At 38.8% G+C, this 15,157-nt stretch overlaps 1 protein-coding gene across 1 annotated transcript in view; it reads right to left on the bottom strand.

Annotated features, from left to right (window-relative positions):
- Positions 1-14,947, bottom strand: part of LOC134531916 (neuroligin-2-like) — a 403,682-nt gene extending 388,735 nt beyond the window's left edge. Inside the window, exon 1 of the mRNA XM_063367957.1 lies at positions 14,758-14,947. Within this exon, the coding sequence (XP_063224027.1) occupies positions 14,758-14,857 (100 nt within the window). The 5' untranslated portion in view covers positions 14,858-14,947. The remainder of the gene's footprint in view (positions 1-14,757) is intronic.
- Positions 14,948-15,157: the final 210 nt, after the last annotated feature.

The following is a 15,157-nucleotide window of genomic DNA, read 5'->3' as shown; positions in this document are numbered from 1 at the left end:
AAACAACTAACTACTCATTAGACTGAGATAAGGCATGTCTGTGCTAGCGAATGTTTCCTTGTAATTGGCGGCCGTCTGCAAGAGAAGCCATTATCCGGGTTGACAGGGTAATTTAGGACGCGTTTGCTTCCGCAATGATTGGTGTGTCGACATTAGACATGTGCCTGAAATAAACCCAGCCTACCACGAAACATAGACAATACTATACAGTTTTAGCACACAACGAGGTCTAAAACTATTTTCGCGAAAAATTAACGTAGCCCTACGGATTAATTTGGTGTCTGGCTATAATTCACAGCCCTGTGTATGCTCTACCTGTGCTTTCCTATTGGCTGATTTTCTTACTGCAGAAACTCTCCTTCTTTTGAGTGGATGGATGTGATTTGGCCACTCCACAGCCGGGTGGTAGTTGACTGCCCCACAGTCGTAGAGGGGAGTGTAGAGAAAATTTGTATTTCAATCGCCAAAGTAACTCAAAGATATAGCTGTTTACAGTCTAAATTGCGAACAAAAGAATCGGTGATATTTCCGTGTCCCTACAGATGATGAATGTCAAAGCTTTATATAATACCAGCTGTGTTACCCAGTTTCACACGGGCGGACGAATATGTTTAAAGTTTAAGTTTTAATTAATTTAAAGTTCCGATTTTTTTAGTATTCGCCTACAAATTTTAATTCATTGAACCAACACCTTGTTTTGATACGATTTCAGAGATAATTACAGAAAGACTGGAGTTAATTCTAGAAATTATTTGCACTTTCGATGTGTGTTTACAAATATTTTATTATGTATATCTAAGATATATAAAATAGTATATACCTTACGCACGAGTGCATCACATGCCAACGTGACATGATTGTATATTTTATATGAATCTGCAACGGTTTAGTCAGCCTAAGCAAAGAAAACAGTCTATGTGGTCGGGTTTTTTTATTTAGATATATTGCTAAATCTTACGGAAATTTGTTTTAGTAAAACATAAACTAAGTAAATCAGGAATAATTTAGCTTGATAAAAGTGTAAGTTTATGTGGAATTGGTTCAGTATTTTTTTCCAGTTTACTACGTACAAACAAAAAAACTAAATCCCTCTTTTCATAATATTCGTATGGATTTGCATTAACGAGTATAGACCTGTAAAAATTGCTTTATTTTCGATGCCAGAATTTAATCGTCACTCTTTTACACAAATAAGTCGGTATCCATTATCCAATAGCTGTTGCTATACATTATATCATCCGGCTTGGTTGCATGTTATTGAGTCGTTTCAAAACTGCATCTTGTTTAATCGCGAAGATTTAGTTCCACGATAATATGTTATCCCCTGTGATTTGGAAGAAATAATTCTTAACAAGACGTATTTAACTTAGGGTGAATCACTGAGGTTCTGTATTGCCGTAATGTGTTTTGTCACTGTTTGAGTTACGTGCGGAACGAGATAATTTGGCCAATCGGAGCCAATAATAACGTGTGTTTGAGTTAGTTTCTCCGTAACGGAGACACAACTCTACTTTTAGCAATTGAAGTTCCACGAGTCCGTAGAATTTTTACTTTTGGCAAGCCAGACGCGTTGAATGTATTGATAGTTTTTTTACAGTTTTGGTTTTCTAAATGATTCGCTTCAAAGCGAACTGAACTGTACCCGGAGACGTCCCGTGATGATACGCGCCTCTTTACAGTGGAGAGGGGGGGGGGGAAATGACAAATGAAATTAGCCATTCCGCCGGCGGGAGTCCCCGAGGGAAAGCAACCAAAGCGAGGTGACAAATGACGGTCGCCATTGTCCGACGCTTGAAAGGAGGTGAAGACGGTGCCCCGCCGGGTTTATGAGGGCGGGTGGAGGGGTGCAGGGGGAGGAATTATGATTTCCCTTTATTCCTCCTTTACCCCCTCCCTCCCCCCCCCCACCACTCCTTGTTCGCACGTTCCACGGGGACGGAGGGACGCCTGCGGCCAATGAGACCACAGGACGTAGCAGTTCCCTCAGTGGCCGAGGTGAGGCGCTGGCGTTGTAATCATCCGACAGTATTCCTACAAGAATGTTTGATACGTGGAGTCCACGCGCGACAGAAGCGGAACTTCTTGCTTATTAGTGATAGATAGAGATAAATTATTCCTATATTTTTAAATAGAACGAAAGATAATAATTGAGAATAGTAATGACGCAGGTATGATCTCAAATGAAATAACTCTTTTCCATACGGATAAATAAATTGTGGATTCTTTGAATTAATAAAAATGGACTAAATTTTTATGGCACATTTAAAACAAAATTTGATTTTAAATGATTCTTAATCTTGAAGCTTGCTATTAATTAGGTTATTTATAGGGTCAAAAAAAAAGAGTGAAAAGCAATTTGCTAGCAAAAATACTTAGTTACACAACCAAAACAATGCTCAAATAATTTTGTTTAACAACACTGATTTACATAAGTAATTAAATTAATAATACATACATGCAAGAACAATATTTTTCTTGCGAATATGGCCCGTGGCTCGGTGCACAACAATAGGCTAAAACCCCGCTGTGTTGCCCTCTGCCCAAATACTCCCTTGCTAGATGCCAGCAAGTCGGATGGCGTCAGGCGCAGGCGGGTCCCTACCGCCGCGACCCGCCTATCCCTGCAGCATGGCGGGGTTCAACCTGAGCCGCACGCCGCCACGTGGAGCTCGCTCAAGTCTGCTCCAGCGATCACTGACTGCACCAAAGGCCCCGGACTAGAGATAGCGTGACGTCCACCCCCCAAGAAACAACAACTGCGCACATTAAAATGTGCAAGTGCGCGAGAGAAAAAGAGCGCAAGAGAACAAGTATGCTGCGTCATTTCTACCTTTCCCTGCCGTCTCCTCTATATCTGTTTCCCCACCACGTAACTATTTCCCTTCTCTCCCGGTTACTTCACCATATACCTAGCTATTTCCCCTCATGCGATCTGAATTTTCGTAATGCTCAAAAATGGTTACCCCCTCAGCAAAGAATTTTCACTTCAAAAACATCACGATACGAATTCAAGAACAGCTCACTACATCTGCATTGACAGTTATTTTTATTAACACAACAAACATCAAAAATCTTTGTATATTTGGCAGAAATCCAGCATTGTAACACACACACACATATAGGTATGTGTATATATATATATATATATATATATATATATATATATATATATATAGAGAGAGAGAGAGAGAGAGAGAGAGAGAGAAAGCAAAAGAAAAAAAAACCTATATATTGTATAATCATTGAATAATTCTTGCAAAAAATGAATATTGGTTCAAAACATTTTTATGGACATTCACCATTGATTTTTTACTGTATGTCATAAAGAAACTAAAAGAATGGGCAAGAAAGATGAATACACAAACACACAGAAAATCAAGCCAAAATCAGTGGATGACAAATTTTAAACGGATAGTCAGCACAGAGAACAGAGAATTGCGTGGAAGGAATTAGTTGTTAAGACCAATCACGGCACAGACGAACACAGTGTGCTAAAAGTGACGAGAAATTTGTAACAAAAACCTTAGACAAAACGTATAAATTGTGTTTGCCAAACATAATCAGTATAAATAAATAAAACTAAAGTGTCTATCTGTGATTTTCAAATAATAACGCATTAAATACTTTTCTTTCTAGAAAATTATATTCCTAAACCAAAACTAAAGTTATTTTTTTATCTGTCGGTACGAAATGATTCAACTAAAAAAACTTATCATGATTTTGAATGTAAATTCAAACACGTCTTAAATGGTAGCCCCGGGATTAATTTAATCAATTTTATTGTAATATCGAAAACCTTTTTTTTTAATTTGATGACACTCATATACCAAAATATAATAGTAAGTATTGTTACTTAATTTGTTGGTAAAGTTCAACAAATGACTATTCATATGTAAATTGACAAATGATATCCCATGCAGTAACTAGAAAAAGACGTATGAACTGTAATTATTTATCAATAAATCCAACTTGAGTCATTGTTTATTTTTAAAGTGTATATAAAATTATTTATAAGTAATTTTTAATTTTTTCTGTATTTTTTCCACTTGGAAGTAAATACTAAATGATAGATGAACTTAAAATGTTTTCGAGCTAGTGATTCCAATAATTTCTCGGCGCGTACTCCTAAAACATTTCAAGAGGCGATTTCTTTGTAACGGGTGTTCTCCAACCCGTTTTAAAACTTTTTCATCGCGGCATAATGAAGTGTGTTTGGTTGCACACCTGAAAGGACGCAACCCGCTGCACTTGCCAGCGCGAGGGCAACTCAGCTCGCCTGTGAGGTCGGCAACCCGCAAAGCTTGAGCGAGGCTAAAAATAAGAAGGTTCTCGTTTATTTGATTGTCACGTGTCACCGGTGGTTCCGCCCGGTTATTGTGCATCCTGCACAGCCCGGACAGGCGGAATGAAGGATATTCTGGTTCATAATGACTAGGGACTGGAAAAAATTCGCGGGTTAAATGACCTCCAGGCTATACTCCACGATCCTGTGCACACTCGGGCAACCGTCGCCTGTTCATTGGCTGCCGACTTGTGAGGAGTCTCAATTGGGAGACTCGTGATTCGATACTGCTTTGACTGAGGGTCTATAATTGGGCCCACAGTCCTCCAGGTTAACAGCGAACCAATGGCAGAAGTTGCATAAAAATACAATTAAGTATTTGCATTCTAGCATATCGCGAAATGAATCCGCGAATTTTTCCGATCTCTAATAATGACCGTTGCCACTGGACAGGTAAATAAAGCCCAGTTTTTGCAGAGACGTGCGAGACACCGCACCGCCGCCACGAGAGACCCAGCGAAGATCTGTCCGCCCCCAGCGCCGACCAAAAAGGACAAACGCCATCATTGGGGTAAGCCCTGCCACGAGGGACCTCAACCGAGGTTTTGGCACTGACGTCACCAGTACCGAGGGTCACGGGCTCGAATCCCGAGTCCACGGGTGAACACTCGCTTGGTCAGCAACGAGTGAGGGACGTTGAAGGAACGAGTGATGGATAGAGACCTGCAAAATTCGCGGATTCAATGACCTCCAGGATAGACTCTACTACACTCTACACACTCGGGCAAATGCCACCTGTTCATTGGCTGCTGACTTGTGAGTCGTCTCGACCGAGTGTCTGTGATTCGACACTTCTTTGAGCGAGGGTCTCTAATTGGCCCTCATTACTCCAGATTAACAGTGAACCAGTGGTAGAAGCAGCGCTAAGGTATAATTATTTGAATTGTAGCATATCACGAAATGAATCCGCGAATTTTGCAGGTCTCTAGTGATGGAGTAAGGTGGCGGTAAGGTCGTGACGGGAGGGTTTAAGTGGCTGGTTGGAGTCTTCGGACGAGGGAGCAACACTCGCTCGGCGAGCGTCTGTAGTTGAACGAGCAGCACACAGCAGGACGGCTAACTACCGTACAAGAGCGAGCAGCTGACGACTCAAGTCACTGGTTCGAGTCCCTGGTACGGCCATCGAGGGCGAGTAACCCAGCGAGTAGGAGCAAGCAAGCGAGTCGGCACAGCGTACCACAGCTAACGACACGACACTCGCTCGCCCAGCGAGCAGCGAGTGGAAGATATCGGTGACGCCGAGGTGATACGACGTCGCCGCTGCACAGAGAAAAAAGGTTTGTTTGAATCAAACAAATATTTGTTTATATATGGCGAAACAAATATTTACTTGGTGGAACAAAATATTTTGTTAGTTTAACCAAACTCGTTAAGTAACAAAAATAATTTGTTACACTTAACCAAATATACATTTGAGTTGGCAAAATCATTTCGTTGGGTCAACAGAATCTCTCCTACTACAAAATATTTGTTTGAATTAACAAAACATATTTAATTCGCCAAATATAAACAAATATTTTGTTGAGGCAAACAAACCTTTCTCTCAGTGGTGGTTCGAGTCCCAGTGCGACCAGCTGTTGCCATTCAGCTGGGAGGAAGACGACGAGTGCTTCTGGTGCTGACGGGGCGTAGAAGTCAGCGACTACGTCCCTCCCCGGGCTGCGGCGAGAGCGAGTTCCTTGACCCGTGGAGAAGCCACGAGTCCTGCCGAGTGCTGGCGGAACGAGGCGAGCAGCGACAGCGACAGTGACCTACGACTTCAGGAATAAAGACGGCGGTCAATAATTAAAAATGCTAGTTTTTTTTTCCAGAATATCTCTGAGCTGCGTTTTGAGGTGGATCAGGCCGTGCAATCGTGGATTTTTTCCCATCTTTTTTTTTCTTCTATAATTCCAATTTTCAAAATATTTATCCCAAATTTCTGACATGTCATGTAGTGAATCATATCCCTCAGACCTTCCGTACCTTGTTGCAACCACGTTATTTGCTAACAGGCTCCATTCTGTAAGCCCCTGCGAGGAAATAACTTATTACTTTTTACGCGGGAGACTACAACTATCATAACAATCACACCAGTTAACGGGAGTTGACTTCATCGAGTAGCCAAAGGCAAGTCCTATGCCATGTCTACTTGAATAAATTTTATCACGGAAGCTTTATTGCAAGCGGTATCAAATTATGTATTTGAAATTGCAAGACAATGAGGCCTAATCGACCTCAAGCATAGTTGTAAATATTCAGGGTCATACATTTTAATCGGGAGTTATTCCGTACCTGCCATGAATATTTTAGTTGTTCATGTCTGCAGAATCGTAAAGTATAATTTGTCCTAACGCATGCACTGGAAGAAATTCCCGGTAGCAATTTTAAGTGGTTACAGTTACGTGTTTTATAAGTTGTCTATTCTGAGGGAGTTGTTGATATTTTAATGCGTATTGCTAATGATGCCAATATTCTGTGTGTTCACAGCTGATATACAGTGAAGTACGACATTTTTAAGTCCTCAGTCAGTGCAAAAAGTCCACAAAGCACGACTATTCCATTTGTTTAATGACATATTTTAACAGAATGGTCTATGTCAATAAATGTTTTTGTTCGAACCTTTTGTGTTTTGGAACATCAACACCCTCGCATATCTCATATCCCGTTCGCTAGATAGTGAACAACTTGTGGAGATTGAGGTAGCGTTTAAATATGATCCAATTACAGCCTTGCTTGTTTCTTGAGGTTGAGTTTCTTTATTGGAATCTGTTAAGGGGCCCGCCTCGTCAGGGGTGTATGTGTGTTAGTGAGGCGGGATGATAAGCGCGACGCTCGATGGTATTTCTAGCGCGGTGTAGTCTCTAAGCGCAAGTCTCTTAATTGGCGCGCAGTCTTCTCGTCGTCACAGGATAACCGTGAAATTTTAGCGGTGACCGCAACATTATATGGCGGAGAAATGAAGATAAAGGTGTAATGCAAGTCCCTTAAGTGCTTTTAATAATCTGTACTGGTTGTTTTACGCCTAAAAATTACTCTGAAAACATGCGTTTTAGCCATTTTAACTCTTCTATAAATACAATTTAAAAACATGATCCAAAATTAAAAGTACTTTTCGGGCCTCAGCGAACTCTTAAATGCTTTTCGTAAACATACCCCACTAGGATATCTGGAGTAGTTTTGAAATCGCGTTGTTTTTCCTGAAGCTCTGCACACCGTCTGTGTGACCAGGTAGGCGGGCCCCTTAAGATACCCTTGTAGTTACATCTGTGTGCACGAAGTATTGCCTACGTACCCAGGCGTAACATCATTGCTGCTGAAACTTTTTCTGTCGCAATCCGTTGTACGTTGAAACTGAGGGGAGCTTTTGTTCATCATAAATTTATCTTAATGAAACGACATAAAGTATCCTTAACAATTGAAGGCACCGATTATGCATGCAGTAGTAGGGTGCAACACCTGCTATTTTAACCAAGAAAAAGATCTATTCAGTTTGTTTGGGAAAGTGGGTAGAATAAAACACTGTTCCTAGATTTCAATATTGTGCACCAACACGATTCCTTAAAATTATTTTTATAGCCAACTCTTAATAATTGAGTTATGCTGTAAGTTTTATTGAAAAATTGATTCCTCTATTTTACAGGGAATCATTCTCGAAATATTTTGAGTATATCTGCAAACATTTCGCACTAAACTTAATATGAGGGTTTACAAAAAAAACATTTTTTTACATAAATTATTTCTTCAGTGTTACTCTAATAAATACTTTTTTAATTATGCGTTTTACTTTGAAATCATGAATAACTAAATCGACGTAATATAAATGTTTTAAGGCATAGAGATCTAAAAGTAAAAACACAAAATTAGAAATTCCTTTTTTTCCGAGTAAAGTGATATAGAAACAATCGCTAATACAGCGCACTCTCATCTAAGCCCCTCCATGTTTCTCTACAGTTCAAAAGTAAGATGTAATACTTAGTTTGCACTAAAGGCAACTTAAGATACAAAAAGATTTTCCTTTTTCCCACTAACTTGTTTTTGAAGCTTAAGATTACTTAGCCCAGGAACGTTTCCATTATTAACGGAATATTTTCTATGGGTTTTACTATGTAAAATAATAATAAAATTAAAAGTTTAAGTCTTTACATTGCCAAAATTTAAATAAATTTCATTAGGTACATAAAAAAGAGTGTAAGTATAATATCCAGTCTACTTAAATTTCAACAGACGTAAATGGAAATAATACCATTTTATTCAGAAATTAAATGTTAAGTTCGTATTGTACTTTTTTATTTAGTAAATTTAACTGTTTATTCATCAGTGTGTTAAAAAATATTGTAATTTTTTCCACCTCTGGAAGATATGAAGTTTTTTTTTTCAACTTTGAGAACAGCTTTAATTTCCCTTAAATGTGTCTCCGTCATCACAAGTGGGTTTATCAAGCAGTATTAAAAAATTAGCACTCTGTGACCCAAGCAGCAATGATGAATTGTCGATTTCAGCAATTAATGTCAGTTTTCTGATGAGCTTGTGTTAAGCACGCGCGGTGATCGATTGGTCAAGTTCTGACGTGGTGTTCAAGTGGAGAGGTTTGGATTTTTTTTTTCCATTCTAATGCACAACCGACGGGTTCAGAGATTTATTTGGCTTGCGGCAATATTTATAAACTTAATACGTATATCTTCGTAAAACCCTCTATGAGCATGCGTTAACGTTCTTAGCAAATATTTTTTATAGTATATTATAACCAATTAAATTAAATTGTAGTTTTTTAACATCGATATCGTTATTTTTTACGTCTAAGAGAACATTTTGTATTTAATTTTTTGTCTTCATTTCACACCGGTTAAAATATGAAATATTAAATTATATACTTACACATTAATTCCTTGTGAAAATTTTGCAAACAGAAAAAAAAACATTATTATGCTTAATCAAGCTTACCTAAACTCATCTACATCTACATAGTGCACGTACTTCAGTAAGCGTTTATGTACACAGCCCGTTATGCAATCCTAAGTTGTGTGCTATGGGTAGCAAGGCACACGAATACAGTGCCTAACAAAAGTTTAAAATAAAATTACCCTAGTTTTTTTTTAATTTTTAGTTATCATTTCATGAATATTTGAAAAACAGTGCAGGTCATGAGACAGCTGTCTATTAAAACAACATTGCGATACGACATTTAGTTTTCAACATAAAAATTATTAAATTTTCTATACTTATTATAGAAACCTAAATTTTTAAATATCAAAAATGTTGTAAATACTGAACCAATTGGTTGATTTCAGCATCAATTGTTTCCAGTATTTTAAGATGTTTAAAAAATTTTGAAAAAGAAAACATTAAAAAAAATTTGTTTACTTAAGATTTTTTTTAATTTGGAAAAATATAAGGGATAAAACCGTTGCGTGTATTTTCATGTTTATATCCAATCAAGAATAACTAAACCTAGTTTGATATCGCTCTAGCAGTATACAATGCCCAAGCGTGTTGTGTATACACAACACGAAATCTCTAATAAAGTATTACATCTTTTTGTTGAAAGCGAGAAGCGTTCATCAATCGGAAAACTGAATTTAACAAAATTAAAAAGTAAGCGTCTTACATAGTTCAACTTTTAGGTAACATATAAATATACATTTTTTTTATTTTGTAAAATCTAATGCTCACATTTTAAAAACTTTAAAACTATTTTTATTTTTATTTAAAACACACATTAATAAGTAATTTAAGAAAACACAGACCACTGGTACACCAACAAAATATCGTGTCTCCATATTTTCTTTAAAATAATATGTAACTAACATTGTATATTCATATGAATCTGTAAATTTTAAAACTTGTAAAATAATAAACCATTTTCAAAATTTTGAATTTATTAAAATGTTAGTTGAGGATTAAACGATATAAAAAGTACATAAGTTCGCACCAAACGTAATTGTGCTAAAGATTCATAATGGTACTAAAATATTGATAGGTATTTTACTACTTCAGTAGTGAATGTTCAAGATATTTTATTCAATCGAGGATTTAATTTTTGCTGCTCTTGACCTGGGCTATCGAGAGTAGGCATATTTAAAATCTTGGCCGTGTCAGAACTTCGGGCACCTGGGAGTTCTGTCTGAAACGGTTGCTTGTCAGAACTAAGCACCTGGTGACATCAAGCGACGGCAGGCAACTGACAAAACACCATCGATCTGGCGATGTCGCCGTGTTGCAAGCGGGGGTTAAGAAAAACCCCATCGTGAGGAGTCTAATATTCTTTATGAGAACACCGTATACAGCGCCTTTCGAGAAGATGATGATTTTGTTTGCCGGAAATAAGTGAAGGATTAAAAGGTTTTTTTTTTTGCGAACAGTTTACGATTCTATTTGTCACGTCACGGCGTTGCCATGGCGACCGTGATGACGGTTATGACTGACGGATAGCGAACAGTTTACAGAGATGAAAGCTCCGAAGTTTAAAGAGTTAGGTTAGGTTCGGTCAATTTAATAAATAATAGCTCTTTTTTTCCGGGAGGTTATGTTAGATTACCGTAACTAAAATATGTGGGTTAGGTTGCCTAACCATAAATCATTGTTTATGGTTAGGTTAGATAAACGTCATTTAAAATAAAAAATTTAAAACCTTTGAATATGTTTTTTTTTTTTTTTTTCCACGGGCGATCGTCAAACGTCGGAGAATTTCGGAGCTGTTCGGATGTGGCCCTCATCCATGTGAACTGAAGGCATCCCATCACCAAGCCGTCTTCACTTCGGCGCGTTCCACACACGCCATACTGACCATTCAGCCTCACTAACACTAAAACACTCCTACCCACGCTTACCTCCGAAAATCCAGGAATTATGGGCTTGGGACGAGACTTCTGTGTTAATGAGGTGACGCGGGTGTTCATATTAAATGCGTGCTCATTGACGCTGTGGAATAATTTTACTGCCGAAAGGGCGGAAATATTTATTTTTTAATTTTTTTTTTAATTCTTAGCAACGCTTCCCTACCTCTTAACCCGCATTCGTTAAAGTAAAAGTTACGCTCGCTTTTCTTTCAGTAAAGCTGTGCATCCGAAAGTTAAAGTGTAGCACTGGGCAAGCGTTTGGACTCAGATGCAGCCTCCAGGTTTGGTGCCGCTGTCATGTCGAACACACTAGAGAGTTCTGTATCAATGGCCCAGGAAAAAGTGTAAAAAACTGCCTGTAAAGACGGTTTACGGACTATAATTTTACGTGATAACGTCATAAGAAAACATTGATGAAAAATTGCATACTTTTTAATTTTCAAATATTATTTACAGTTTTTGAAAATTTAATTTAAATAATTTGTTTAAATATAATCACGAACAATTAGTTAAAAAGCCCAAATTAAACCTGTTTGATATTATTGAAGATGTTCTCGCACGGTGGTTGGCCGGTTCTTGCACGCTCGGCTCAGGCGGAACGTGACAATTTTTCGTGCGTGCAGCCAGCGTTCATCGATTTATAAGACGTTATCACGTCAAAAATGAAGAAAGGCGTAGTTTGGGACCACTCCATTAGATTCTTTTTTAGAAATCGTTTGGCTAAGATCATAAAAAGTGTTTCTTATTAATATGTAACTTAATTATCGATCTCTTTAATACAGTAACGTGCATGCGCCTACACTGGCACGATGACGTCAGAGGCAAAACAAATACTGCGCGACAAACACGTACAGACATGATCTATCCGTTGTGGTCTCAACCATTATTGACGCATTATTAGTCTCGTAGTTATCAGCGATTCAAATATGACGTCATTTTGTCACACAAGAAAATTCGACCGGGTATTAATGAACGATAGAATAGACGATTTTCACTTCAAAATAGCCTAGTTACATGAGGTTTCACGACAAAGTAGTGACATAACTATTCCCACTTCTACTATGCTTAAAGCACTAGAAATTAAAAAAGAAAAATTTTCTTACAGAAAATCTAGTCTTCATGTAGGTACATACAGTGTGCTGGTACATATAATTATTTTAAAAAAACTATAACTGTGATACTGTACATTAGATGGTTACTTGTGAAAACGCCAGCTATTCTCGATAAAATTTGAACTGTCCGCAATTAAGGAACATGAGCATAGAGAAGAAAGCACAGTAGTTCTAATAGGCACACAAGGCATCGGTAACCACACTCCAGGACAGGAAACAGAATCATCTGCATACATACGAGTAACACGGCTTTTAAAACACTCTTTATAACAGTTCCTTTCGTGATGCGATAAAAGAGTTTTGTAGTATCTCGAACCCAGGTCGTTCTTGCACCTAAATGGCCATGGATGTAAGACGTTTCAGGAGTGAGTGTGCGCAATTTTGGCAGCGTTTATGTTTGAAGTCGAAATGATAGCGTTCCCCATCACCCACCGTTTCCCAGCTGAATAGAATTAACACCTCTTTAGGCGCTTTTGGGGTAATTTTTTTTAACATTCACACATATGGGCAGCGGGAGATTTGATGCGCTGGCGATTTTCTGCCATACCCAAGAACCGAGATTATCAAGATGGCGGACGCGCGTGTGGCATTATGCGCCAGTATATACTCACTTTAGTGAATACTGAAGGGATGTAGTAAGCGTATAGGTAAACGAAATGAAAATTTGTAATAGCAAAACAATATTGTAGCACGTTTTATAAACTTTAAAAGTCAAAACTAGAGACCTGCAAAATTCACGGATTCATTCGGTGATAGGCTATAATTCAAACACATATACCTCTTAGATAATGTTTCTATTGGCTTACTGTTCATCTGGACGAATCTCAACCAGTTATAAACCCTCAACCAAAGAAGGATCGAATCACAGACAAACCAGCTGAGACGACTTACAAGTCGGCAGCCAATGAACTTGCGTTATTTGCCCGAGTGTACAGGGGAACTATCCTGAAGGCCATCGAAACTGCGAATTTTGCAGGTCTCTAGTCATAACAAAGAATAATTTCCACTTTAATAATTTTTATTTCTTAAAGCCAATAATAATATGTTTGAACTGGCATGGCGATGAAGAAATATAATAATATATTTGTATGTAGTAATACGAACGCTGCGCTATATTTTAATAATTTATCAAACTAAGGAATGCAGTTAAAATGTTACATGTTTCTGTTCAGTTTTAAAGTCCAAATATTTTAGTGTTTCAAAACAAAATTATAAGTACAACTAAAACATGTAATTTTAGGTATATTTCGAAAAAAAACAATACATATTGAAACCGTTACCGTACACACACACACATACACACTCACACACACACACACACACATATATATATATATATATAAAACACTTTTATGGACACGATAACTGCCATAATTTTGCACAAATCATTTCCAAACCGATACATAAAATCTCGTAACTGAAAATCTCAGTCGAGTTCCTTACTGGGTGAAATCCCACCGAAAGAAAAATTCTATAACTCTCATAATATGAAAAATATCACATCTGTATTATAACTCGTAGGAGAAATACTAAAAACGTTATTCAAATAGCTTTTTGATACGAGCAACCATAACTGCATTGGGTGGAGAAAAAAAAGGATTTGGGGGGGGGGGAAAAATGCAAAACTTTCTTTAAAGACACACCATCGAATCCGTTCGGATTGTCTATGTCTTATAATGTTTATTAAAAACCTTTGTCTGGAACAACAGATTTTTCTCATGGTCGTCAGTAAAACAAAAACGCTGGTACGTGACGGACTTTACCGGTGGGTTTTTCTCGAAGTACCCTCGCTTCCACTACCGATTCTATCCTGTTAAGGCCCTCCACGAGACATCACAGTAGGGCGAATGATTACCCTGTTTATGTATTTTGTTTCTGAAATGTGTGTACGGGAGAGGTAAATATGTTTGAAACGGGTGTTTCTATAGGATAATATTTATACCCGAATCATGCGTCAGAGAATCTTCATAACCGCTGAGATGTGACAGTCTCCCGAAAAACCCTCTTAAAGACATGTTGGAGTTTAGGTTCATCTACTTTATTGCGGATATACAATATTCCCGGTCGCATCTTAACTTTAGCGCGTATAGATACTTGATCTATCAAAAAGGGCTTGAAATTTTTTTTTTTCGCAACAAGCACTTGATATAGTTTCTGTCTCATTACACCAAATAAAACTTAAAATTTTTATATAATATACTGCGTTTTCCTCTGTGGTCTTTTCCAGAAAACGCAGCATGTTTCTGTGAATTTTATCAATATTTTAATAGTTATTCGGGGCGGAAACAAATCCAACAAATCAGAGATCATTGAAATCGGTCCAGCCGTTCTTGAGTTATAAATGGTGTAACTAACCCGACTTTGTTTTATATATATATATATGTTATTAATTTGTTATGGACACTACAGCTGCCGTAAATTTTCACAAATCGCTTCTAACCCAATACATATAATATACTAAGTAAGTTAAGGACGACGAGCAGACCTTGCACGGGCGCGTAGATGTTGAGGTAGAGGCAGTCCTCGCTCTGGTCTGAGAGCAGCGGCAGCAGCCTCCTGAGGTGCTGCAGGCGGCCGCGCGGCATGGCGCGTAGCGCCGCCGTCTCGTTGGCCACTTCGGGCGGCCGCTGGGGGCAGGCGGGGGCGGGCCGGTCGGCGGCGCGCACCCCGCCCCACTGCGCGCCCGTCACCGGCGGCATGAAGCGCAGCCGGCCCGTGGGCGGCGACGCGTACGGCACGCCGCGGAACGCCTCCACCGCCTCCAGGCGCCGGCCGGGGAAGGTGACGATGAGGCCGCTCACGGCGCCGTACTTGGTGCGCACGGTGCGCGTGCTGAGCGCGGCGGCGGCGGCGGCGGCGGCGGCCAGGCCCGTCAGCAGCCACAG

Source organism: Bacillus rossius, chromosome 5 (assembly GCF_032445375.1).
Source record: "Bacillus rossius redtenbacheri isolate Brsri chromosome 5, Brsri_v3, whole genome shotgun sequence".
In the NCBI taxonomy this organism is placed as follows: Eukaryota; Metazoa; Arthropoda; class Insecta; order Phasmatodea; family Bacillidae; genus Bacillus; species Bacillus rossius.
The sequence above is the reverse complement of the archived record's forward strand: the minus strand, read 5'-3'. Positions and strand labels throughout refer to the sequence as shown.